The sequence below is a fragment of the Alternaria postmessia genome (genome assembly GCF_024291825.1).
Source record: "Alternaria postmessia strain BMP 2775 chromosome Unknown scaffold_53, whole genome shotgun sequence".
Taxonomy (NCBI): domain Eukaryota; kingdom Fungi; phylum Ascomycota; class Dothideomycetes; order Pleosporales; family Pleosporaceae; genus Alternaria; species Alternaria postmessia.
Genome location: NW_026260126.1, coordinates 121178 through 146591, shown reverse-complemented (window position 1 = coordinate 146591; position 25414 = coordinate 121178). Strand labels below are relative to the sequence as shown.

General features: G+C 53.6%; 8 protein-coding genes across 8 annotated transcripts; 5 read left to right on the top strand and 3 right to left on the bottom strand.

Annotated features, from left to right (window-relative positions):
* Positions 1–658: 658 nt before the first annotated feature.
* On the top strand, positions 659–3411 carry J4E82_007632 (uncharacterized protein; the record flags this gene model as incomplete). The annotated part of the gene is made up of 3 exons (XM_051733876.1): positions 659–927; positions 977–3329; positions 3379–3411. 3 exons carry the CDS (start codon positions 659–661, stop codon positions 3409–3411), a joined length of 2655 nt encoding a protein of 884 aa, XP_051586401.1.
* Positions 3412–4034: 623 nt separating this feature from the next.
* J4E82_007631 (uncharacterized protein) lies at positions 4035–5543 on the top strand (the record flags this gene model as incomplete). The annotated part of the gene is made up of 4 exons (XM_051733875.1): positions 4035–4268; positions 4324–4534; positions 4616–5043; positions 5097–5543. The coding sequence occupies 4 exons, from the start codon at positions 4035–4037 to the stop codon at positions 5541–5543; spliced, it is 1320 nt and encodes a 439-aa protein (XP_051586400.1).
* A 490-nt stretch (positions 5544–6033) lies between these two features.
* Positions 6034–6880, bottom strand: RIB3 (3,4-dihydroxy 2-butanone 4-phosphate synthase; the record flags this gene model as incomplete). The annotated part of the gene is made up of 2 exons (XM_051733874.1): positions 6034–6662; positions 6748–6880. 2 exons carry the CDS (start codon positions 6878–6880, stop codon positions 6034–6036), a joined length of 762 nt encoding a protein of 253 aa, XP_051586399.1.
* Positions 6881–7704: 824 nt separating this feature from the next.
* On the bottom strand, positions 7705–9699 carry J4E82_007629 (uncharacterized protein; the record flags this gene model as incomplete). Its single annotated transcript, XM_051733873.1, has 5 exons — positions 7705–8393; positions 8444–9034; positions 9169–9420; positions 9475–9565; positions 9616–9699. The coding sequence occupies 5 exons, from the start codon at positions 9697–9699 to the stop codon at positions 7705–7707; spliced, it is 1707 nt and encodes a 568-aa protein (XP_051586398.1).
* Positions 9700–11812: 2113 nt separating this feature from the next.
* J4E82_007628 (uncharacterized protein) lies at positions 11813–12905 on the bottom strand (the record flags this gene model as incomplete). Its single annotated transcript, XM_051733872.1, has 3 exons — positions 11813–12303; positions 12353–12610; positions 12668–12905. 3 exons carry the CDS (start codon positions 12903–12905, stop codon positions 11813–11815), a joined length of 987 nt encoding a protein of 328 aa, XP_051586397.1.
* A 989-nt stretch (positions 12906–13894) lies between these two features.
* Positions 13895–15558, top strand: J4E82_007627 (uncharacterized protein; the record flags this gene model as incomplete). Its single annotated transcript, XM_051733871.1, has 3 exons — positions 13895–14264; positions 14311–15146; positions 15196–15558. The coding sequence occupies 3 exons, from the start codon at positions 13895–13897 to the stop codon at positions 15556–15558; spliced, it is 1569 nt and encodes a 522-aa protein (XP_051586396.1).
* Positions 15559–17319: 1761 nt separating this feature from the next.
* J4E82_007626 (uncharacterized protein) lies at positions 17320–21605 on the top strand (the record flags this gene model as incomplete). The annotated part of the gene is made up of 3 exons (XM_051733870.1): positions 17320–17743; positions 17938–18385; positions 18434–21605. 3 exons carry the CDS (start codon positions 17320–17322, stop codon positions 21603–21605), a joined length of 4044 nt encoding a protein of 1347 aa, XP_051586395.1.
* A 1073-nt stretch (positions 21606–22678) lies between these two features.
* Positions 22679–24990, top strand: PAB1_1 (Protein phosphatase PP2A regulatory subunit B; the record flags this gene model as incomplete). Its single annotated transcript, XM_051733869.1, has 2 exons — positions 22679–24807; positions 24858–24990. The coding sequence occupies 2 exons, from the start codon at positions 22679–22681 to the stop codon at positions 24988–24990; spliced, it is 2262 nt and encodes a 753-aa protein (XP_051586394.1).
* Positions 24991–25414: the final 424 nt, after the last annotated feature.

The window sequence follows — 25414 nt, the reverse complement described above, 5'->3', positions numbered from 1 at the left end:
ACTAATCTGGACCATGCACTATCGCAAGGCGCTGCGTAGTCTTGTGCGGCCGATGCGGAGGAGGTTTTTGGTGGGCGCGGGGAATTGCGGTGAGCGGAGGATGGACTGCAGGGGCGGCTGGCGGGGTATCTTGGTCGCGAATTGGGAGAGGGAGCAAGAAGCAGGAGGATAGCGATTGTGTCGAAGCAATAATGTGTGCGTGTGGGCTATGTGGTCGACGGAGGTTGCATGTAGGGCATTCATGTGGTTGCAGGGATCATCCGCTTGGGCAGGAGTGACGCTGTTGTTGTTCCCGTGGGAACAACAACAGCAAATACTTGCAGCTTTTCAGGCCCAGACATACTTGCTGCCACTACACCACGCTGTTATCGCTATCCGAGACTTTGCGATTCGACAGTCTCGCAAAAAGCAACCCAAAACATTATCTACTGACATCATCTGGTGAGTCCCCGCCGCTCCTATTCCGCGCACCAGGCAGAGCGCAACAGGCCCACTAGTGCACGCGCGCATCACTGTGTCTCTACACACTGTTTGGGTACTTTGCGCCTCTCTGCTGCAGGGTCCTGTATATCCCACAACACTCGCGACTCACTGTTTTGCAGCTTTTCTGCGCTCTTACACAACCCCGCATTACACTCGTCATATCCCGTAACAAGCCATGGCAGACGGAGAAGAAGATTTCAGTTCGCTCCCGCTCCCCGATCGCTTCGTCCACAAGAACTGGAAGGTGCGGAAAGAAGGTTACGAGGCCGCTGCCAAAGAATTCAGTCTTGCTGCTAGCGAATCAGACCCCGTTGTGCGCCAGTTCATAAACGATGCGAGCATATGGAAAGGTGTCGTGGGTGACTCCAACGTCGCAGCACAACAAGAAGGTCTCGGCGCACTATGCGCCTTCCTTGACATAGCAGGACAGCAGGGCTGCACACGGTAACTATTTCACATAGTTCTACAAGGCGCATTGCTGATTTTTGTTTAGGACACGGGGTAACACCATTGCGACGATCGCCGAAAAGGGCCTACCGTCAACACGACCGGCAGCGAAGCAAAAGGCGCTCGAAGCGCTGATGTTGTACATCGAAACCGATAAGCCAGACCCAGTTATCGAAGAGCTCCTACCAGTGCTAGGAAACAAGCAGCCCAAGGTCATTGCCGCAACCTTGGACGCCCTCACGCAGATATATCATGCCTACGGCTGCAAAACTATCGAGCCTAAGCCTGTCCTCAAAGTGCTTCCCAAAGCCTATGGTCATGCGGATAAGAACGTTCGCGCCAAGGCGCAGGAATTGACAGTCGAACTCTACCGATGGCTAAAGGAGGCCATGAAACCACTCTTCTGGAACGATCTGAAGCCCGTCCAACAGCAGGATCTCGACAAGTTGTTTGAGAAGGTCAAGGACGAGCCCGCGCCGAAGCAAGAGCGCCTACTACGATCACAACAGGCTGCAAAGGAGGCTGCAGTCGCTGCACCCGGCGGCGAAGAGGAGGAAGACGAAGAAGAGGCTGCCATTGATCTCGAGCCCGAGTACGAAGCCGTTGACGTGTTTGCAAAGATCCCCAAAGATTTCTCGGAGAAACTGGCATCTTCGAAATGGAAAGACCGAAAGGAAGCCCTCGATGAGACGCAAAAGGCCCTCGACCACCCCAGGATAGCGGAAGGACCGTTTGACGAACTGATTCGCGGTTTTGCGAAGAGTATGAAGGATGCCAATATTGCCTGTGTTATTGCAGCCGCGAACTGTGTTGAGCTGCTGGCCAAGGGACTGAAGAAGAGCTTCGCCAAGTACCGCAAAGATGTTATGAACGCCATGATGGAGCGCCTGAAAGAGAAGAAACAGACCGTGACTGATGCAATCGGAGCTGCTTTGGATGCCTGTTTCGCATCTACAACCTTCCAGGAATGTTTAGAGGAGATTCTGGAGTTTTTGAAGCACAAGAATCCGCAGGTCAAACTTGAATCATCACGATTCTTGATTCGATGCTTGAAGAACACTCGCGAAGCTCCGACACCAGAACAAGCCAAGGCCATTGCCGAAGGCTCTACGAAACTACTTACCGAATCGCAGGAGGTGCAGCGAGCTGCTGGTGCTGAGACGCTCGGTACCCTTTGGAAGATCATGGGAGACCGCATCATGAACGCCCATCTGGATGGACTTGATGAGATCCGCAAAACCAAAATCAAAGAGTTTTTCGATGCTGCGGAAGTCAAGACTAAATACAAGCCAAAGACTGCGCCCGCACCCAAGCCTGCGGCAGCCGCACCACCTACGAAGAAGCCCATGGGCAAGCGACCAGCCCCGGGTGGTGTAAAGAAGCCAGCTCCTGCCGCGAAAGCACCTCCGCCTCCGCCCGTGGAAGAGCCTGCTGCACCTCTCGAACCGAAGCCGACTTCAAGGCCCGCTGTTTCCAAGCTGGGTGCCAAACCTGGTCTGACTGGGCCGTCGAGGCTTGGTGGATTGAAGAAGCCAGGCTCAGGTCTCACAGCTCCTTCGCCACGAAAATCCGTTGTTTCGCCTCCTCCTGAAGAAGAAGCGCCGCTGCCACAGCCCAAGTTCGGTGCCGGTCGTGGTCTCGCAGGCCGTCCTCTGGGAAAGCCTGCTGCTGAACCTGTTGCTGCGGCTCCACCACCACAAGCACCCAGCGGCCTCAACTTGGTGGAACGTGCAGAACTTGACGAGCTTCGAGCAGAGGTTGAACGAGTACGACGACAGAACGAAGATCTGCGCGGCGAGCGAACGAAGCTTACTTCACAAATTCACGAGCTCCAGAACCAGAACGCTCAGCTCATCGAAGATCACACTCGCGATGTGCTTTCGATCAAGGCAAAGGAGACACAGCTCGTCCGTGCACGCTCAGATTTCGAAGCATCTGAGCAGACAGTACAGAACCAGCGTCGCGAAATTGATAGGTTGAAGCGCGAACTGAGTCGGCAGTTGCGCTCCGCGTCTCCACCAGCGACAGACGTTGGAGACCAGATCTATAGCGATAACCATGCCAACCTTAGCAGCACCAATGGCGCGATGTTCGGTGACTCTGGATACGGCAGTCGAGCCATGCACCCAAGGCAGAGAAGCTTTGCTAGCGGACCTGGAAGTCCAGGCGGCGATGGTAAGGAGAACTTTGATTCTCTATCTCGCCCTAGCAGCAATATGAGTGGCAAGCTGAGTCCGCGCGCAGATGGTCTGTCATCGATGTCGTCGCGTGGCCGTATGAGCCCGGCAGAGAACGGACCTGCTCCTCGAGTACCTTCAGCGGGAGCTTCAGGTGCGGAAAGCTGGAAGCGCGCTGCAGAGGTCACGCAAAATCTGAAGCAAAGGATCGAAATGATGAAGGTCAGTTCTTCCAACCCCCCCTTAAATGACACTGCTAACACCTCTCCAGGCTAAACAAGGTATTGGACGGCCACAGCAATGATCTCAGCCACTCGACCCAACGACTTCTATTTCTTGTAGGCGTAGCAGTCGTGTTGAGCTGCACGGTTCAATTGCTGCACTTTTTCCAATGTTCATCCAGGCCCATGCAAACTTAATCGGGGGCGTTTATAGGGCCTCGCGGCTCGTCGCTTGTTTTAGACCCTGCATGCGCTCTGTATGCATTTATCCGTAGGCATTTTCAAAGGCGTTTGGTTAGCTTTGGTATGTGCTTGTGTGATAGTGATGGGCTAGGCATGGGGATTAGGGTAGATTGGGAGGCACACAAAAGGCGGGCTCTTGGGCTTCTGTAGTTATCTTGGTGCAGAGGGAGCGTCGAGACAGACGTCGTTTTTCCTTACGAGATTCCCCACACGCTTTGTTCCTTCACAATAGAACATTAGCACCGTCAATGGAGTTATGTTCTTCTCTTCAATATCCCTTTTAGGAGCTTTGGCCGGAAGAGTCCATATGCAGCAGGCCGTCAGCGCCAGGTACCAAACCATTGGGAATTCAACTGTGCCGCAGGATGCCCCCTAGGCGCAGGACCGACTGAATGCGACCTTTTTGCATATCGCGGCACTGCAGGGTCGCATTCAGTGTCTCTGTAGTTACTCCACTGACTGAATGCGCCGTACGCGCCATATTTCCGTTTCGTCCATTATGGATCCTGGACTGTCGTTGCGCACGCAGAAGACGCTCAAGGACCTTCTCCCAGCCTTTTCGGCAAGCGCCCCACCGCAACAACCTTTCGACCCTTTCTCCACGACTATCGATCTCTCGCGCGCTGTAAACGAGGTCCTGCATCCAGAGCTGCTCGAGTTCTTCAAAGGCACTGTTGAAGATAAAATCACGAGTGAGGTTTGTTACTCGTGTCTGAGACATGTCGTGTAGCCCGCTAATCGTACCTCAATAGGCGTTCGCGGCTCCTGCTGCATCGCTCAACGGCGGCGATCCACGGCTGCGCGATGCACTAGCTTCATTCTTCAATACTTACTTCAATCCGATTCATGCCGTGAGGCCTGAGCATATCGTTCTTACAGCAGGCGCGACTGATGCTATTGAGAACGTGATCCACGCTGTTTGCGACGATGGAGACAGTGTTCTTGTTCCTGGTCCGCATTGGCGTAAGTCACCTTGCTGCTCGTCAAACATTCCTTCCGCGCTCCTTCGCAACATGGTAGATAGCCAAGACTAAAAACATGCAGCAGGATTCGAGATTGTCCTGAAGCGGAAAGCAAAGGTCGACGTCATTGCCGCTAGGCCACCAACGTACGCACATTGGGACAACTACCTTCTCCCTTCTCTCCAGGCGGCATATGACTTCTCAGACAAGAAGTCCCGCATCAAGGCTGTCTTGCTTTGTAACCCAAACAACCCACTCTCGAGATGCTACCCGCGAGAGACATTACTCGAGCTGATAGAGTTTTGTCAAGAGAGAGGTTTGCATCTAATATGCGATGAAGTGTCCGCTCTCATTAGCGTGAGCGGAGTCGACAGCAAGGCACCTCGTTTCGTGAGTGCCCTGTCTTTGACGGAACCATTCGTACCAGAGGGAGCAGTCAAGGTAGACCCAAGCCGAGTTCACGTTGTTTGGAGCGCGAGTAAACTCTTCGGCATGAGCGGGTTAAAGGCGGTAAGTCTCTTCCCTTCTGAGATTGTATAGATATAGGCCTGACAGACATCTAGGGCTGCATCATATCACAACAAAACCCTTCGCTCCTCAAGGCCATGGCTCTAACATCTACCCACCCATCGTCCATCTCAACTCTGTATCTAAGTTCCCTCCTCACTTGGTCTCAACTCCCCACCCTACTGGCTCTGAACCCTGAGCGTCTTTCGCTTTCCTACAACATCCTTGCTTCCTTTCTCCGCCGGCATAATATCAATTTCGTGGCGCCCACGCATGGTCTTTTCCTGTTTGCTAGACTGGCAAAGAAGGCCGTGACGATACATGACGAGAAAGCATTTTTTCAGGATTTGGAGCTACGGAGTGGGATCAAGGTGGCACCCGGCGGAGGATTCAGTGGGGTTGAGAAGGATGTTGGATGGGCTCGGATGCGGTTTTCAATCAGCGTTGAGGATATGGAAGAAGCGGTCGAGAAACTGGAGGACTTTTTCAAGAAGACCGGATGATGGCGGATTTTTGTTTTGGTATCGGGGAGGTGGTCTGTTACTGGGCTCTGGCGCATAAATTCAATATTATACAACGGGTTTCGATGTCTATCTACTCTCATGGTATATGGTTCATGGGTTCGTCCTTTTGTTGTCGAGCACTCGTAATACGAAACGCATGCCGGACTTCTTTAATTTTCAGATGTTCAAAGCTTGCGCTGGATTGGAGTATCTAATACAATATCAGGTTTTCTTTTCCGTGCCAGATGAGTTGAGCAGGCATCTCACCAGAAATGCGTCAAAATCCACTACCCACAACACACCGATGCAAGTGTCTTATACGAGCCAAGGCCATCCAGAGCCTCCAGGTCTTGAGGGACTTACAGCGCTTGCAGATCTTCTATAAACACACGTCGCAGAACTCCAAGAAGTTGCAAGCCCCGAAGCACTCTTAGAATCTCCACGTATCTCAAAGATTCCATCTCCACCGCTTCCCTCTTCTCGCTTCATGCTATGATGTCGCGCCCAGCACACCATCGTTCTCCTCAATGTAACGAACCATGTCGTCAATCGTGCACACCTTGATCCCCCACTTCTTTCCGAATGCTAGACAATCGTCCCTTCTCATCATACCTCCACCAACAAGCTCCGGCTTGCCAGGTGTCTCCTCGCCGTCCGTGATCAGCTCGCAGATAACACCGACAGGCTGCTTACCAGCCAACCTGCATAGATCCACAGCAGCCTCTGTGTGTCCCCTACGTTCGCGCACTCCGCCGTCCCTTGCCTGCAATGGCAGTATGTGTCCCGGTCTCCTGAAATGGCTGGCTTTGGCGTTGGGGTCCGCGAGCATCCGGCATGTCAAGCTGCGGTCTTGGGCAGAGATACCAGTTGTGACAGAGGGGTCTGCGGAGTCGATGCTGACGGCGTAGGCGGTGCGGTTAGGGTCGGCGTTGTCGGCAACCATTTGCGGTAAATGCAGGGCGGCGGCGCGACTAACGGGTAAGGGTGCGCAGATGTAGCCACTGGAGTAGCGGATCATGAAGGAAGCTTTGGCAGGTGTCAGGGCGGACGCGGCGATTATGAGGTCGCCCTCGTTCTCTCGGTTGGGGGAGTCAAGGACGATTACGAATTCGTCGTTTGCTGCGGTAAGAGGCGCGTCAGTATAGGGTTTGTAGAATGAGGGGTAGGGCGATCACTCGGGCTGGAGACACCTGGAGAGACGTACCAAAGGCTTGTATGACATCTGGTATCGAGTCGAAGGCTGGGTGCGCTGGTGTAGGATTTGAGAGCTGCGTCGCATTGCCGTTGACACCATTTGTGCCGTGGGCTGGCAGCCCGTTCTGAAGTTCCGCAGGCATATTTCTGGGTATGACTCTTGTCCAATTACTGTCGCCTGGTGTCGCCGTCTCTTGATATACTCTTTTCGAGGGAGAGTAGCGCGGGTACTTGTGGTTCCGTCTGCTTGCAAAGCGCGAAGCTCGTGGGAACTTTTAGTCACTTTTGCTTAGAAAAAGATCTCGTAAGCCACCGGATGTCCGCGCTCGGAATCCCGAATTATACCAAGTTCTGGAATGGTAATCTGTCTGTATGATGCGATATCGAGTGAATCTCCTGAAGTACTGCGACGGTCAATTAAGCAGATAAAAAGGTGAAGCGGAAAGTAATGATGTTGTGCTATCTGCGGAACCGGAGCTTGTATGTATCACAAGATACTTGAAGGAGGGGTTCATACCTCGGAGCTTCCCTGCGTCGGGACATCGGCGCGACGCGCACCGGCCTCCGATGTGGCGTTTGCACCGATTGCCGATATGTGGCTAGCAAGTCGTGTGCGACTCTGAAATAGACGTTGACTCTGACGTACAGCCTGCGTTGCACGAGCGAACACGGCTGACGTTGTGCGCTGATGTGGCTTTGTTGCATGACGCCTTCTTTCTTCACGGTGCATGGTTAGATTCTAGACACGGACATCACCAAGACTTCCAGAGTGCAAGTTTTGAACGTTCATAATCAAATCCGATTGTTTATCAGATACAAGTGAGGGTATAGACGAATAAAACTACCCACGTCGTCTGTGCTCATAGAAGCATCAAGACGCGACAACGCCATATAAAACAAGCTAAATATATCACAAAACCGCACTCAAGCTACTTGGTACAGTAGTGCCAGGAAGATGCAGAAGCTATTACGCCTGCTTATCCGTGACAAACTCCTTCTCGTTGTGAGCGGAGCTACCTTCGCTTCGGGGCTCTGCAACACCCTCAGTCTGTGGGTCCGCCTTCCAGAAGCTCTTCTTTCCGCTGGCGAGCCTCTTCATCCATGGGGGAAGGAGGCCGCCCTCGAGACGCCAAGTCCAGGGCTCCTTCTCATCCTTGTTGGGTGGTACGATGCGACCGGAAGACGCCTTCTCAATGATCCATACGATGGTGTTGATGAGCATGTAAGAGCAAATACCGGCGATCAGACCGTAGGCGATAGAGTATGTGAAAGGCATGACCGCAATGGTGAGGAAAGCGGGAATGGAATCGCCCAGGTAGCGCCAGTTGATGTCCTTGGCCGATGTTGCCATGAGCGATCCAACGATGACCAGTGTGCAGCCAGTAGCCCAGGGAGGAATCGATGCGAAAATCGGAGCGAAGAAGATGGCGATGAAGAAGCAGAGACCCGAGAACATGGCAGTAAGACCAGTCTTGCCTCCTTCGGAGATACCGGCACCAGACTCGATGTATGCGGTGACTGGAGGGCATCCCATGAGAGACCCGATACTGATACCAAGAGCGTCGACTGAGTAGGCGATGGAGGAGTTTTCGAAGTCTTGGGTACGCTCATCGATAGCACCACAGAAACGAGCCATGGAGTATAGAGTACCAGTGCCTAATGGGGTTAGTACATAGCTCAAATTGTGGAAGTAATATGCAACTTACAGTCAAGAATATCGACGTAAAGGAAGGTGATGAAAGCAAGACCCCATTGACCAGCGTGCTCCGAGATGTTCCACTGCTGAACAGCAAGAATTTTGCCAATTGGGTGGAAGGTGACGACCTGCTTGAAGAAGTCGAAGGCTGAGTCACCAGTCTCTGTGTGTGGGAAGTAGGTAACGCTTGTTGGGCGCGGCCAGGAGATGATGGAAACAAGCAGAATACCGATGATGATCGCACCCTTGACGCGGTAAAGCATAAGCATGACGGTCAGGATACCACCACAGAAGATACCGATCCACATGGTTGGGCTCCTCATCTTGACACCTCCTGGGCAGACACCATCAACCTGGTCGGCGGCAACGCAACCGGCGAGTTCGAGAGGGGTCGACTGAGCACCGGTGATTAGACCGATACCAGCGGAGTAGGCAAGTCCAATGATGGTTAGGTAAAGTCCAATACCAACACCGGTTGCGAGCTTGATACTGGCAGGAATAGCCCTTGCAAGCCACTGTCGAATACCGAGCATGGTTAGACCAACGAAGACGAAACCTTCGACGAAGACGGCGGTAAGTGCAACCTCATACGGAACCATGCCTAAAAAGCAATTAGCAACGTTCCAAGAAGATCAACTGGTACGACCCATGGCGCTGGTAAGCCGACCAGATTAAGGAACGGCATGACGGTGTCACAAGAAGAGAAACGGGAAACGGCGTATCGGTGCAACGTACCTGTACCATGGAAACCAACTACGGTGTAGGCAAAGTAGGCGTTCAGACCCATTCCAGGAGCCAGGGCAATGGGCAGATTGGCAAACAAGCCCATGCAAAAAGACGTCAATGCAGAAATGGCAGCTGTTGCGGTAACCAAATCCCGCCTGACTTCCTGGACACAGAGGGCGTACTGTGGGTTGGTCTCGCAGATGGGATCGTCCGGGAGCCCTGGGCATACGCAGGTACCACCAGTGTCTGACACAATCGATGCTGTACATGGTCATCAGACGCGGTTCTGTCAATGACATCCCGCAATTGACATACAGTTGACAGAGATGATATAGGCCATAGCGAAGAAAGTGGCCAACCCCGCGCGAAACTCAGTGAAGAAGTAGCTTCCCTTGCGCTCTTTGGGCTGTAGGGCTGTTAGTGCATGCACCGATTATCGACATGCGATATACATACATGACCTGATCCCTCGAGGCGAAAGTACCGGCCGACGATAGAGCGCGCGACAGCGCTATTCGCCTTGTGAACGAAGCCCGACATGTTGCAGATTTTTCGACGATACCGCGGGGACGATCGCAAAATTGTTGTGCGTTGAAGGGGTACGGTTGATTCGGAGTCGACCAAGCGGCGAGAGAAGATCGACGTCAAGCTCTGCTAAGTGAGCCAGTGAAGGCGAAGCGAGCTTTTAAGTCAAGGTGAATGCGTAGCACAGGGTCTGGACGGATGTAAAGTGTATCTAGCATGATCCCGCACCAAAAAGATAAGGACCAGCGGCGACACCCAACCCTGTCGCGTTCAACCTCCCGCAAAGAACCAATGACCCATATCAGGCCGATCAAGCCCTGCTTTAGTTGGACTAGTCGCGCAGCCCATGCGATCCCACATGGCGGCAGGCTAGGATGCCTCGGCGTGTTGCGCTCAAGGTGACCGGCCGCTTCCTCAGCCTTAAGCCAGGGAGCGTAGTGAATTCCCGGCAAACGTAGCTCGCCTGTCGCGACACCTTCAACTTGGCGCCTACACATGCTTTTCCCCGGGCAGCCACAGCAGCCTAGGCGTATCAGTGCTGAGGGGGCTCGGAGGTCGCCGGCCGGCGCCCGAAGCTACGACATGTGGAAGTCGCCTCTTGTATCTGGCGACGAATCTCTGTTATCGTGGCTGGGCAGATGCACACGAAGGCGCAATTTGACGATTGCAAATGGAATTTTGTCAAATCTTCGGAAGGGTCGCTGTATGGAAATAAAGGTGGAGCTAGCGATGAGACGGTTAACGGAGGTACGCCTAGATGCGTTAATGAATTTCTGATAGCACCAAGTGGAGATCGTGAAGCCGTCAGCCCTCCCACTTCGATGCACAGCTTGCTCACCTGCATACGTCTTCTGCAGTCGTGCTCCCTTGCGGAACGCGACTATCCATGTCATGTTGGTAACACCAGTGTCATCAGTGGATATCTGTTGCTCATGAGCGAACCCGATAGCCGGGGCACCAGGGACGGTTCGCGTCTAACCGCTTCGGCACCAGGCTGCATGATAGCGCAAGGAGCTCCTTTTCCAACCTACACTCAACACGAAGCACCAACGGCTGTCTGCGCACCACCCCCGGATAACAAACGCATCGCTTTCCGTAAATTCGACCTCGAGTGAAGGCTATGAGCGAGCTAATTGGCTCGTTTCTTCTGCCGGGGTAATGTACGCCCACGGGGAATATTCGCCCGGACCAGATTCGATAGACTATTAAGCAAGGACGTCTAGCCAGCTTGTTTGTTTCTTTCTGTCTCGAACACCCATCTCGACGACCCATTCGAGAGTCGTACATATGGACCAGGATACACCAATCGATCGCAGACCCCCGACCATGCCACCACGTTTTCTCGTCTCGCGATATCTCAAAAGCAATTGCGCGTCTTTTGGTCTTGCGCGACTCCACTTGGTGCTTTCTCGATCTGATGTTTCAAGGCCCCATAGAGTCTAATGCGGATTGCCATCTATCCGTACCGCCATCAAGCTGTCTCCATGTTTGGTACAACCAGCAACCAAACGGAGTATACTGGGCGCTGGCCTACACGGCTTTCCAATCCGATGCGCCACGGGCCGCGGCAGGTCTGAAACCTGCGACGGGGATCTAAAAGTACTGGTAATGTCGCAAGGCCGCTTACTTTGAACGGACCATTGGTGGAAATTGTCGATTGCGTGCTCAAAGTACTGGGACAACGTCGCCGACTGCTGCAGTGGAGCATTTCGACGTTTGCAAACTTTATCCAAGTTCACTGCATTGTCTATGAATATAGCTAACAATGTAGACGCCACGCAACAAACAACAATCGTTCTAGCTGGCTTGCGCCATGCGAGCTGAGAGAAAGCGGGGAGGATCATCGGTCTGCCGCAAGCGATGCCATGCGGCTACCCCTTGCGCTAGTGACAGGTGTTGGCTGCTAGAGAAAATGCACTACACGTCTACACATCTTTGCTTCTTGGAGACTAGAGCTCGTTCACGAGAGGCGTCGTCAGAATACAATAATGCCCGGAAATACGTATCCACGTCATGAGGTAACAACTAGAGCTTCGCTTGTTTCTCGTTGGGCTCTACCTACTACTCTCTACACAGCGTACAATGTCAACTCTCGAGATTTTAGCTCTCTTCATCGCCTTCCAATCTCTTAATGCCCAACCATAGCCTGTTGTGCAGGTGCGTAGCGGTTACCGGCTGGCTTTGCTTGGTCAACAATTTTCCTCATCTCCTTCCTCTCTTCGTCTGTCAACTCTACGTCCCTACTAGCCCAATTCTCTTCCAGCCTCTTCGCCTTTGTCGTTCCGGGGATAGCAATCATGCCTTGGGCAGCAACCCATGCCAACGCGATCTGAGGTGTTGTGCAGCCCTTTCTCTTAGCAAGTTTCTTGATCTCCTCGACAATTGCCTTGTTCTTGTAGAAGTTCTCGCCTTGGAACTTGGGGACCGAGCGACGGAAGTCGTCAGGTGCAAAGTCGTCTGGAGAGGAATAGTCGAAGTTATCCACAAGCCAGCCGTGGCCAAGTGGAGAGTAGGCGACGTAGGCCACATTGAGTTCCCTAGCGGTGTCGATCAGACCGTCGGTTTCATGCAGTGTCTCGAAGGCAGAGTATTCTGCTTGGACAGCATCGATTTTGGCAACTTGATTGCTAAGTTAGCGGACTGCAGACTAACGGAATACTCCACATACTTGAGTTTGCTTTCCGCAGCGTGTTAGCGGAACACTCAGACAACCCGATATACTTGGTCTTGCCAGACTTCCGGCACTCATCCAGTGCAGGGATAGACTCTTCCAGAGGCGTGTTGGGGTCGATTCGGTGAAGATAGTAGAGATCAGGAGTAAAACCAAGTCTCTCAATTGTACCGTCGATGTATTTCTTGATGTGACTTGGGCTGTTTGTCACACCTGACTCTCCATCAAGGCAAGCAATACCGCACTTGGAAGCGACTGTGAATAAAGGTCAGCCATCTTCCAAATTGATTCAGCTGTCGGGTGTATACTCACTAAAGACCTTGTCGCGGACATTGTGCTTCCGGATGAACTCTCCGAGAAGCTTCTCGTTGACACCAGCCTGGTACACGACCGCAGTATCCCAGAAGGTGCAGCCAAGTTCAATGGCTTTGAGAAGGACAGGTTCTGCTTCCTCCAAACTCAGGTTGGTACCCAACCCAAAGCTGAGACCCATACAACCGAAGCCTGGCGATTGGACCTGGACGTCCTGGAACTGAAATGTCTTGACCATTTTGATAGAGTTGGTTCAATAAGTTTTGCTAAAGAGAGTGGAAGTCGCGTGATAGGGGTAGAGTCGAAGTCTTCGATCTGGCTTGATGTCGAACAGACTGCTCATACAATACTCTGTTAAATACTTCCATAAAGTCGTTCGGAATATGTTCGGTATGCTACGCGTTGAGGATGGTCAGCCAGGTGCATTAGCGTGCCCGCAATATCTCGCAGGTATAATGACGTTGGGTCCAATATCTCCGCTAAAGCCGCAACACTCGCCTCATTGTACGTGGAACGTCTGTTCAACAGTTCAAAGAATCGGTTATAATGTTTTATCCGTCGTCTGGAAGCTCTATGTCCGTTGCTGCCGAGACAATGATTCTAGTCTTCACCGAGGTCGTGGAGCATCAAAACCTTAAACATAAAAACTTTGCCGCAGGCCACCTGGGCATGGTTGTCGATCGCACAACTTCGTGAACCCCTCTCTTTGTAGGCCCGACAACGTTTCGTGATAGACTGGCCTTACGCTCTCACAGGACCTATTATGGAGACATGCGTGTGAGTGTGTTGTACGTGCTCTAAATGGATTGCTTGCCACGCGGTGCAGGAGGTATAGATAAAACCCCAACTGGGTAGGTCATACCCAAAACCTTCCAGGAAGTTATGATACATTGCGCTCATATTGAGCACTTCAATCCGTTGTAACGGGACTCTGTGATCACATTTTACGTGTGCCAATCAACTCTATCTACAAGACGCGACTGGGGAGATTTCATACATTCTGATGTTGATGAGGGCGATTTCGCAGCCACGCAGCCACACCTCTGAGCCACTTCATTACAAGCAATGACGTCGTCCAAGATGTTGATGTTGCAACCCTGCTTGTCGCGTGCATGTGTCCCCTGGTTTGACAGCTGTTGAATTGTCGACAGAACTACGTCTTCGCGTTCTTGTGTATTCCTGTCGCGACCCGATCCTTTCGGGCAACGCATCATCCCTGTGCCGATTATGAAGCACCGACTTGCCGCGCTGGCGACGCTCTCACGCGCCTCAACATTCCCGACCGCTCGATGCGCGCCTCTATTCACACGCACCTCTCCTAGCATATCGACCCAATTCAGAACACCGTCACAATTACGATGCTTCGCGACCAAGCCCAGGGGCGTTGACAAGGAGAGTGACAAATTCGGAGACTACAGCAACTCCAACGCCCGGCCTGCTTCAGAACTCAATGAGAACATCACACAGGAAGAGAAGGATCATTTTGCAAAGAAATTACAAGAAGACAAGGGCAAGCAAATACGAACGCCATGGCACAGAGAGGGGAGCGACTTGCCGCCTGTCGCGCGACAGAGAAGCGCTGGAGCAATGACCAAGGGTATGCCTCTCACTATTTGGGGGTACTCGACAACTAACAAGGGCAGGTAAATTGCTCACCACGCCATCCCGGATGCTCAAGATCATCCTGCCACTCACGACAAGCGATATGAACACGGATCGCAAGGACATTGAACCGCTAGCACTCCTCGTCCACCCACAACAACCCATCTCGTATCTCGAACGCTTGATACAAGCTGAGCTCCCCAGCATAAAAGATAAAGAGGGCCGAGACAGACAGCCGAATGTCTACTTCCGCGCCGAAGACTCAATGCAGCAGGATGCTGAGCCAGAGGAAGTAGAGAGCACGCCAGTCAGTAACGATAGCGAAAGTCTTAGTGAAAAGGACGGCGAAGAGGACTTTGAACAGGTCGATGAGATCCGCATTGACGGGAAGACACACAAAACAGGCAAGATCAACAGCCAGGATAGGAAGACACCTGAACAAGCGGATGAGCTGCGAGGTGGACCTGGACAGGGCGGCGTCGAGTCATACTCTGGACAGGGCCAAGAAGCGCCGGCAGACAAGCAAGGCGCGCGCAAGTTTGTGCGATGGTCTTCTTCCACCGAGATCGGCGACTTCATCCGTGATGCTGCTCGAGGACAGGAATTTGCCATTGAAATTGAAGGTGCGCCAGAGGAGATTCGGGTTGGTGTGCCCAGCTTCAACGACAGGACCTACTATCTTCGAATGCGTCTACGCAAGACATCCAAGAAGATCAGCGAGATGGCGACCGTGAAGAAAGAGTGCGACGACCTGGCGCAGAAGGCGGCAAAGAACGTTGCGAGGGCTGGGTTTGTCGGTATTGCTGGATGGTGGTGTGTTGTGTACTATCTCACATTCCAGACCGAGCTGGGCTGGGATGTCATGGAGCCCGTTACAGTAAGTATGGCCACTTTTTCAACCTCGATCCATCTAACAGTTTAAACAGTACCTTGTCGGTCTCTCTACTCTTATCGGTGGTTATGTGTGGTTCCTCTACCACAACCGTGAAGTCAGTTACCGCTCTGCCATGAACTTTACCGTGTCTCGTCGACAGCAGAAGCTATACCAACAACACAACTTCGACTTGCGCAAATGGGAGGTCCTGATCGAGGATGGCAATGCCCTTCGTAAGGAAATCAAGGCTGTTGCCAACGAGTACGATGTTGAGTGGGACGAGCTGCAGGAAGAGAAGGACGAGAATGTGCAGGAGGCACTCAAGAAAGACCGCAAGAAGAAAGAGGAGAGGAAGAAGGACAAGGACGACGAGGACGACCCAGCACCAGAACCAGAGAAGGATGACAAGAAGTGAGCGGCAATCATAATTGCTCTAGCTCATACATGTTTTGCGGGTTGAGCACTTGAGCGAGGCGTTCATGGGCATTTCCTTCGGCCTCACGTGTACCATGGTAGACATACACAATGACGTGGCTGTACAACGTAAGTGTTATTAGATAATAGAATATTAAGATACATGATTTGAACAACTGTCTACCTACTGTAGTGCTTAGGGTTCCAGGTACATGTGATCTCGAGCAGATAAACCGCATCTCCGCATTGAGTGACGAGGTCCATGTTCTTGCCAGTCGCCGTATCATACTTGTTACACTTCAGCAGTTCAACAAAATCTAATCAATCAGGCATTGAAGGCTCAAGACTCGAATAAATCAGGTAAAAGTCCTCCGTGCTGGGTACCCAGTTAGTCTTGGGGTCGGTCGCGTACCAACATCACATAATTTCATATCTAGAATTAAGTTTGTTCGTGAGAGTGCGGATCAAGATAGATGTGTTTTACAATAGGCTTGAGGGCCTACCTAGGTAGATCACCTTAGGCATCGACACTTGCAAATATAGTGTAACATTGAGATTGATTATCTCATCACGCGCAAGCTAATGTGTGGCATAACAAAACCACGGTCAGCCGGGTCTTCGTGCGGACAACGCCCTGCTTTACTCATCTATAACGTGGTTCCAGCAATATACATGTTCGGCGTCCGGGGGCTAACGCAGCGGTCAGGACCTGGGTCTACGGATGCACGATTGGCGAAGGCGGTACTACTGCCATCAGCATGCACGTAATCGCTTCTTACAACGGTCGTTTGTGTGCCTCTTGTCTCGCGCATCAATTCATGATAGGCATGTGGCCACAATCACCAACTCGTACAAGAACGCCCGGACATGCATCATCATGTATAATCAGGAGCATCGCCGGAAAACACTATAGGGACGGCAGGTGATGGGGTTCGATATAAATGGGTCAGTTGCGTTGGCTTCGGCCAGAACGAAGCAACTCGGCGCCCAGGACGATTCGAGATGCGGACGCATGGTGGTGGTGGAGTTTTAGAGACCATGCGGCGGTGGGCCGTTGCGCATGTTGGAGTGGACCCACTGCCTATTTATATCGGCCTGTGTGGGGAACTTTCTCTTGGATACCAAGACGAACACCACAACGGTCGCATGTTGGACGAGACGATGCACACGTCACGAGACTCGTCAAAACTCTTGCGGGGACATGTCGGCCACTTGCGCGACGGCTTGGATTGACATTGGGTTAAAAAAGTGCAGCTGCAAAGGTAAAGATGGCCTGAGGATGGCGGCCATGTTCTTTTACATAGCCGCCGACGTCTTGTCGACGGGCAGGGATGGTGCATAGTGCCCATGTCGCCGTATGCATGAGGCGCCGCCCATTCGCTGGACAAGCAAAAGTCAAGCCTCGCTACAACGCCAAACCTCCGTCGTCGATACTGCTTCGAGTCTAGAGCTGCTAACCCTCGTGCCCGACATGATCGACGTCGATTGCCAGGCGTCGAATTGGCCGCGTTCCCTCCATCCTCAGACTCGACGGGCACACAGCATGACCCAGCATCCTTGCGCGCCTCGGCCTCTGCATTCGCGTGCGAGGTGACAAAGATCACAACGGTGCAGCTCCCAACGCCGCCCCATCTTCTCTCCGCTGTAGGATTCGCCCGTACTACTCGCTGGAGCCGCTGAAGGCTTCGGCACGGCACATCAAGCCAGCCCTGAACCAATCTAGTAGGACACTGCCAGACCGCGAGGTTTAATAGTAGCAGCCATGGAGCACGCCTACAGTCCCGCACCGCCGCCGTCGCCCCGACTGCCTCCACCGCCGTCTTCACCGCACCCGGCCCACCTCCAGGCACCGCAGATATCTCCCAGGCGCTTCGCTGTGCAACCTCCCCTCCTCAACACCACCCTCGCGCCGCCACCTCAGTCCGGCCACTCGTACCTGCATGGCTCGCTACCTACACCGGCGACTGCCTCGTCTCTGAGCCTGCCCTTCTCGCCGTCCCCCGCGCCCTCGACGTATGCGCCTTCTCCCATCGCGGCTGCTTCTCCCATGGCTATGAGGGGCTCGGGTCCAGCCGTGCCATACAATCCCCAGCAATGGACGCGGGGTGGGAATGTCAGTGGGCAGCATGTTCAGCATAGCCAGACATCAGTCCCCACGAGGCTTCAGGATGTGACAGGCATGGAAGGTATATATCACTTCCTACTTTGTCCCAATTTCGTGTTATACGTAGCAGATTGGATAGACTCTCTTTTCTCTTCCTCCGCAAAATATGCATCTTCCTGTGTGTCGAAGCCTTGGTGGCCTACTTTTCGTATCAACTGCGCAGATTGTTCTTGGAAACATCCCAAGCATGGCAAGACGTGATGCTAATCGCAACAGCGTCGATGCCCTCACCACCACCTCCATACTCGCCTGGTCAGAACCCGAACGTGTCGCAATCCCTCAGCACCAGCAACACATCATCACCTCAGATGTCTGCCAGCACATTTCCCCATCCACCACCTCCCCCACCCCCGAGCAGCAATCCTTCGTCTGCGCGACCCATCTCTGGATATCACAGTCGACCTGGGTCAATGGTCATACCTTCGAGCGCGACAAGCATAACATCGAACCCTCAGTTCCCACCTCCGCCCCCTAGGAATGGAACAGGTCGTTCAGTGTCGCGCGATAAGCTGGCTTCCAAGTTCAGTCTGTCGTCGTTCAGGAATCGGAACAATGATCATAGTCCTGGCCCAAGCAACATCGACTCGCTTCGTATCAGTACTTCTGATGCGATTCAGCGGGCACCAGCTTCTCCAGGACTGGTCGCACAGAGAGCTGCCTCAAAGTATGTCCTTGCGTGAGGTAGCATATCATCTTACTGACATTGTTACAGTTATATGGCAAACACATTAGACCGACGGTACAGCCCCGACACCCAATCACCTAGCAGACCACCCACCTCTCGAAGAGCGGCCTCTGCTGGCGTACCGGGCTACGAGACCCGAACGCCTATTGACGAATCGCCAATAGTGCCAGCAGGAGGCTGGAGTCGGAATGTGCCATTACCTCCGCCCCCACCGGGCCCTCCACCCAGCAGCTCAAGATCGCAGAGTATGGGACCTGGGACTGAACCGCCATCAAACCGAGCGCCGATCTTACCCTCAGCGCCTCCAACAAGAAGACCCGGTCAAACAACATTGGCACCCATACCACCCACTCCCCAAGGTTGGCAGGATGAATCTGCGAGCGTGCGACCAAGGTCTCCAGCCGCCCACGGTCTACATATTGACACGAGTCCGCGCGCTGTGCATCTGTCCGATCAGCCTGCGCCAGCATCAGAGAGCGGGAGCGTATCGATTTCGTCGGGGCCAACGACCACCACATCGGGTTCGGGCAGCACTCTGTATCGCACTCCAAATAGAGGAGAAGGTAGCACCCGAGGCATCCGCGAGCGACGGAGTGAGAGTCGTGCTGCTCGAGAGTTGCGTATCGAACCGAGCAATAACCCATGGGCGCAAGATTTGGAAGCAGAATCAGCAAAACCTGCCAATCTAGACTTGGGAACGCCTGAAGGTGGCCTAACGCGGCGTGGTGCTATCACCAAAGGCACACCGAGGAGTGCCGGGGCTGTACGCTCACCAAGAAGCGGCCATCTCTATGAAGATCCTGGTTCATCCAACTCTACGCCTCGGGTGGACACGAATCCAAAGGCTGCATCTATGGCTGTTGCAACACCACCTTTTTCGCCAGGTATGGAACATCTCAGTCGTTCAGCACAGAAAGCACCCGTCCCTCTCCCCTCCAAAGCGCTGCCTACTCCACCGTTGCGTATCTACGGTGATGAGAGGGAAGCAGACCTGACCCGTTGCTCAGAAGCTGCAAATGATTCGGCGATCCAAACGCCTAGTACCGCACATACCGGCGCACCAAACTCGAGTTTGAGCACACCAAAACCAACAGACACGCATGCTTTCGCACGTGCCTCCATGGAGCGGCATCGGCAATTCATCGAAAAGGAGATGGCAGCTGAAACGGACCAAGATAGACTGGAGCTATTTGCCGAGTTCATTGTTACTGAGTCACGACTTCGTCGTGATCGGTACTCTGGGGCTTTTGATGCAATGGCTGGAGATATTATGGATTTGACAAGAGACTTATGGCGCTCGTACGGCAATTCTGGGCGCAGATCAGCTACACCAAACACCCAGGCTACTCCTGTAGGACAGGGTAACAGGAGGTCTCAGGGCTCCGTAACCGGCGAATCTCCCGATACACGCTTCTCCTCGATGCCGACGACAGCTGCCAGTCCTGCATCTTCCATTGGCAACTTCACTCCCCATACCGAACCAGCATCCCCCTCCAGCGCATCCAGCCAGAAGGCTCGAGACGCTTCTTGGGTCAACAACTACCATCCTTCGCTGTCGCCTATCCCAAGTATGGCTATGAGCACCATTCCTGATGAACAAGATTCCAGAGGTAGGTCAGCAAGTCGCTGGTGGGAAAGCGACGGCGGCTCCTCTGGAGTTGGTGGTGGTAGAAGATTGGAGCGGAGTAAGCGGGAATCAAAGTACATGAGCTTGCCAAAGGAAGCTCGTGAGAGCTTGCAGTGGGCAGGCGAGAACCCATCCACTCCAAATCAGCGAGGCGAATCCAGCAGTCGGCCAGCGTATGGACCTAATGAATACCCACCCGAAAAGGTCGGCCTACATGAGGAAAATCTACAGCCACCACAGCAGCAGCCTTACGGTTACTATTCCAGGTCTGCTACGGCAACGCCGGACCCACACAAGCTGGATGTATCCCGACTCGTCACACTTCCGCCATCCTACCCACGCCATCACCCCGCAGTCAATAACAGCCACCCTGACCTGGCAACTATCCGAAGTAGCTTGCGAACTCTATCGGAGCTCGACGAAGTGAAGAATACAAAGGCCAAGTTCAAGACGAAGATTGACGCACGAAAAGAGCAAGAAAATGCATCGCTGTCTGACAGAAGAGCACAACTTCGGTACAACATCCAAGACAATGTTCGCAATGGAGTCATGTCGTTTGCAGAAGCGGCCAAGGCAGAAGCAGATTTCGAGGCTCGCGAGCATCAAAGAGCTCAGGACGTAGTCCAGTGGATATTTGACAGCTTCCAGGCTGAAGTCGCTAACCCACTGCACGCCATGTTCTGCGAACGCATCACCAAGGCCACCGCATCGATGGAGCATCTCAAAGGGCGTTTGTGCAACGAGGCGCAGGAGCCTAATCCCAATCAAACGCAGGAAGAGGGTGATGAAAAACCAGAACTCCTGGAAATGCTTACCTTGCACAAATGGCTGTTCGAAGCGCGGGAACAGCTACACAAGGAGATGTTTGAACTCGAAGACGAGCGCAACGACCTTTACAGAGATATCATTGTCTTGCCATATGTCCAGACCAAGAACGAACAGAAGGTCAAGGAAGCCACAACCTTCTTCCAACGCGATGGACAGGATCGCAAAGTCACATTCGAGAAGGAAACGCTCAAGCGCTACGAAGATCTCATGAACGTCATCGAACAGAACGTGACTCGCGGTGTCGAAGCCCAGCTGTCGGCTTTCTGGGACATTGCGCCTGGATTACTGGAAATCGTGCAGCAAGTCCCTCGAAATTTGCACGGCTTCGAGGTTCTGGTTCCGCCGCAGGAGTACGTGGAGACACCGGCCTACCACGAGTACCCACTGCAGTATTTGTACACTCTATTGGCACATGCTGGTCGCTCGGCATACCAGTTCATTGAATCGCAGATCAACTTGCTATGCCTGCTGCACGAAGTCAAGACTGGAGTTATGACTGCAGGCTCACGACTTCTGGAGACGCAAAGGCTGTTGGAAGGCGAGGATTTGACAGGCGTCAATCAAGAGATGAAGGCTATCAGAGCAGACGAGGAACGGCGATTGACGGACGACCTCAAGGAGAAGGTCGGTCTTGTCGAAAGCCAGTGGAACGAGGCACTTGGGAAGGGCCTGGAGAACTGCAAGATGCGTGTAGAAGACCATCTCACCGAGCAAGGCGGATGGGACGATACCCTGAAGGAGTAGTAGGGACATGATTATGACATGGTTGGAATTTTCTAGCATTTACGCACCGTACCGATACCCGTCTGAGACCTGTACTGAAAAGATGATCTGGTAGTTTATTGAATGCATGAACACGCATTAAGGCGTGATTGCGCTTGTCTCCGAAAGTCGTTGTTTAGCTTGTAGTGCTTGTGCATGTATGTTGTGCGTCGTCTTACAGAGATGCACCCTACCCCAGGATTGCTGGTCGGCTGCAGGACCACCCCTCACTACAGTGTGCGAATTGTTCTTTATTATCCTTTCTGAATGCAAGTATCCGAAACAGAGGCCTAAGCTTTCGAGTCTTTGAGGACTAACACAGCGTCGCATAGTATCAACTGTAGGATACCATCCCACTTCGTCTACGTCTACTCGCGTATCTGACATGTGATACACAGGGTCCATTATCGCAACGGCCGTTACGCCTACCTGCGCTTTCCCAGACAGACACAAACAAGCATCGTCACAGCGGCGCCCCCTTCCGCAGATCCGCCATTTCACAACACTCTTATTTGCGCCCTTCATCGCCATTGTCTACCTGGCACAGGGTTCCTCCATTCACCGCCTTGGTTGCGCCGTCTTAAATAGGCTAGCGCAACGCCCGGGCCACCCAAAAAATCGCACACCTGCGCATAAAGACTGGCGACCTCGTCTGTCCCTCCCACCCTAAACGCTTAACCACCCCCAACTACACCCACAGCTCTCCAAGCCCTCGGTTCCCAGTGGACCGTTCATAACAGAAAAAGAAACAAAAAAATACAGAAAACAACAAGAAAAGCCCGTCCGACGACCACCGCCAACTCTTCGTCTCCCACTGTCGCTTGAACCCGACAGACGTCTTACTTGATCTCACCTTTTTCGCAAGAAGAAGGAGTCAGCGCGCCCGCATAGCCAGTGCTATTTGGACCGACTCTGTTACCCCACACATCTTCTGTTGCAACTTAGGTGAGTGCTGAAACTTTTTGCGAAGCGAGCGCACCTGCAAATGTCGACCCTGATTCTGCCCGCAATATTTCGACCCCTCCAACTAACACACAACCCCGCAGATATACATCATGTCTGACGTCGCCAACCCTACTCCCGTCCAGGAGGGCGCTGACGCCAACGGCGCTCAGGTCGACACCAACGTCGCTGCTGCCCAGGCCGAAGCCCCCACCCCCACCACCGCCGCCCCCGCGAACAACCAGAACTCCGCGTCGCTCTATGTTGGCGAGCTCGACCCCTCCGTCACCGAGGCCATGCTCTTCGAGCTGTTCTCCTCGATTGGCCAGGTCGCGTCTATCCGTGTCTGCCGTGACGCCGTTACCCGTCGCTCGCTCGGTTACGCCTATGTTAACTACAACAGCTCTGAGGATGGCGAGAAGGCCCTCGAAGAGTTGAACTACACCGTCATCAAGGGCAAGCCTTGCCGCATCATGTGGTCCCAGCGTGACCCCGCTCTGCGCAAGACTGGCCAGGGCAACGTCTTCATCAAGAACCTGGACCACGCCATTGACAACAAGGCTCTCCACGACACCTTTGCTGCTTTCGGTAACATCTTGAGCTGCAAGGTCGCTCAGGACGAGCTCGGTAACTCCAAGGGCTACGGATTCGTCCACTACGAGACCGCCGAGGCCGCCAACAACGCTATCAAGCACGTCAACGGCATGTTGCTCAACGAGAAGAAGGTCTTCGTCGGCCACCACATCCCCAAGAAGGAGCGCATGAGCAAGTTCGAGGAGATGAAGGCCAACTTCACCAACATCTACGTCAAGAACATCGACCTCGAGGTCTCTGACGAGGACTTCCGTGAGCTCTTCGAGAAGCACGGTGACATCACCTCCGCCTCCATCGCACGCGATGACCAGGGCAAGAGCCGCGGGTTCGGCTTCGTCAACTACATCAAGCACGAGGCTGCCTCCGCTGCCGTTGATGCTCTCAACGACACCGACTTCCGTGGCCAGAAGCTCTACGTCGGCCGTGCTCAGAAGAAGCACGAGCGTGAGGAGGAGCTCCGCAAGCAGTACGAGGCCGCTCGTCTTGAGAAGCAGTCCAAGTACCAGGGTGTCAACCTCTACATCAAGAACCTCAACGACGATGTCGACGACGAGAAGCTGCGCGACATGTTCACTCCTTTCGGTACCATCACCTCTGCCAAGGTCATGCGCGACGCCATGCCTGCTGAGGGGCGCTCCGAGTCCCCATCCGACGAGAAGAAGGACGAGGTCAAGGAGGAGCCCAAGGAGGCCGAGATCAAGGAGGAGCCAAAGGAGGAGTCCAAGGATGACTCGTCTGACGACAAGAAGGACGAGAACAAGAGCGGCGAGAAGGTCACCATCAAGGGTGAGAAGAAGATCCTCGGTAAGAGCAAGGGCTTCGGTTTCGTCTGCTTCAGCAACCCCGACGAGGCCACCAAGGCTGTCACCGAGATGAACCAGAAGATGATTGAGGGCAAGCCTCTCTACGTCGCTCTTGCCCAGCGCAAGGATGTCCGCAAGAACCAGCTCGAGGCCACCATCCAGGCCCGCAACCAGCTCCGCATGCAGCAACAGCAGCAGCAGCAGTTCGGCGGCATTCCCCAGATGTTCATCGCACCTGGTCAGCAGCCTATGATGTTCCCCGCTGGTGGTCGTGGCCAGATGCCCTTCCCCGCTGGTATGCCTGGTCAACAGGGTGGCCGTGGCGCTGGCTTCCCTGGCGGTATGCCCGGCCAGCAAGGTGGTCGCGGCGGAACCAACGGTCAGCAGATGCCTCCTATGTACATGCCCCCTGGCATGGCTCCTGGCGCTTTCCCCCCTGCCTACATGAACCAGCAGTACATGCAGCTTGCACAGGCTGCCCAGCAGGCCATGGGCGGACGTGGCGGCCGTGGTGGCCCCATGGCTCCTATGCCTGGTATGCCCCAAGTCCCCATGGCTGGTGTTCCCGGCATGCGCGGCGGTCAGGGCTTCCCTCCTCAAGGTGGTCGCGGCGGTCCTCAGGGCGCTCGTCCCGGTCAATCCCCCATGCCCTACCCTCAGGGCGGCCGTGGCGGTCCCGCCGGTGCCGGCGTCGACATGGGTGCTTTGAGCGGCGCTGCTCCCGGCCAGCAGAAGCAGATGCTCGGTGAGGCTCTCTACCCCAAGATCGCTGAGATGCAGCCCGAGCTCGCCGGCAAGATCACCGGTATGCTTCTCGAGATGGACAACAGCGAGTTGATCAACCTGTAAGTATTCTTGTTTCAAGCTCTTCTAATCCATGTACTAACTATCCCAGTACTTCCGATGAGGCTGCTCTCCGCGCCAAGGTTGAGGAGGCCATGAGCGTCTATGACGAATACGTCAAGAACAAAGAGGGTGAGCCTGAGAAGGAAGCCCCCAAGGAGGAGATCAAAGAAGAGAAGGCTTAAACCTCTTTCTAGTTGCCACTGAGTAGGATTCGGTCCGCGAATCTCTCGATCGGCAGCAAGTAACGATGGTCGCATGATCTTTCTGAACGGCGAACGGCGCACGGGTAACGGTTTTCACTTACGATACGGGACGGCTTTCATGACCCATTGCACCCAAAAAGTTTTCACGATTCGATGTCCTCTTCTCTGTTATCGACTTGCAGCCATGTTACGGCAAGTCTGATACGACACCTCTTTCCTTGGCGACTGACTCCTTGACTGGATTGTCGGACGCCACCAAGCACCAATCTCAAATTTCCAGAGTTTGGTTTTCCCCTCTTCATGTTTCTTTTTTCCTTGTTCCACTCTAGTGCATGTTAACATAGACGGCGCCCCGTCTTCGAAACGTCATGATATGGGTGTGGGTCTGTGGATGGATTTTCTT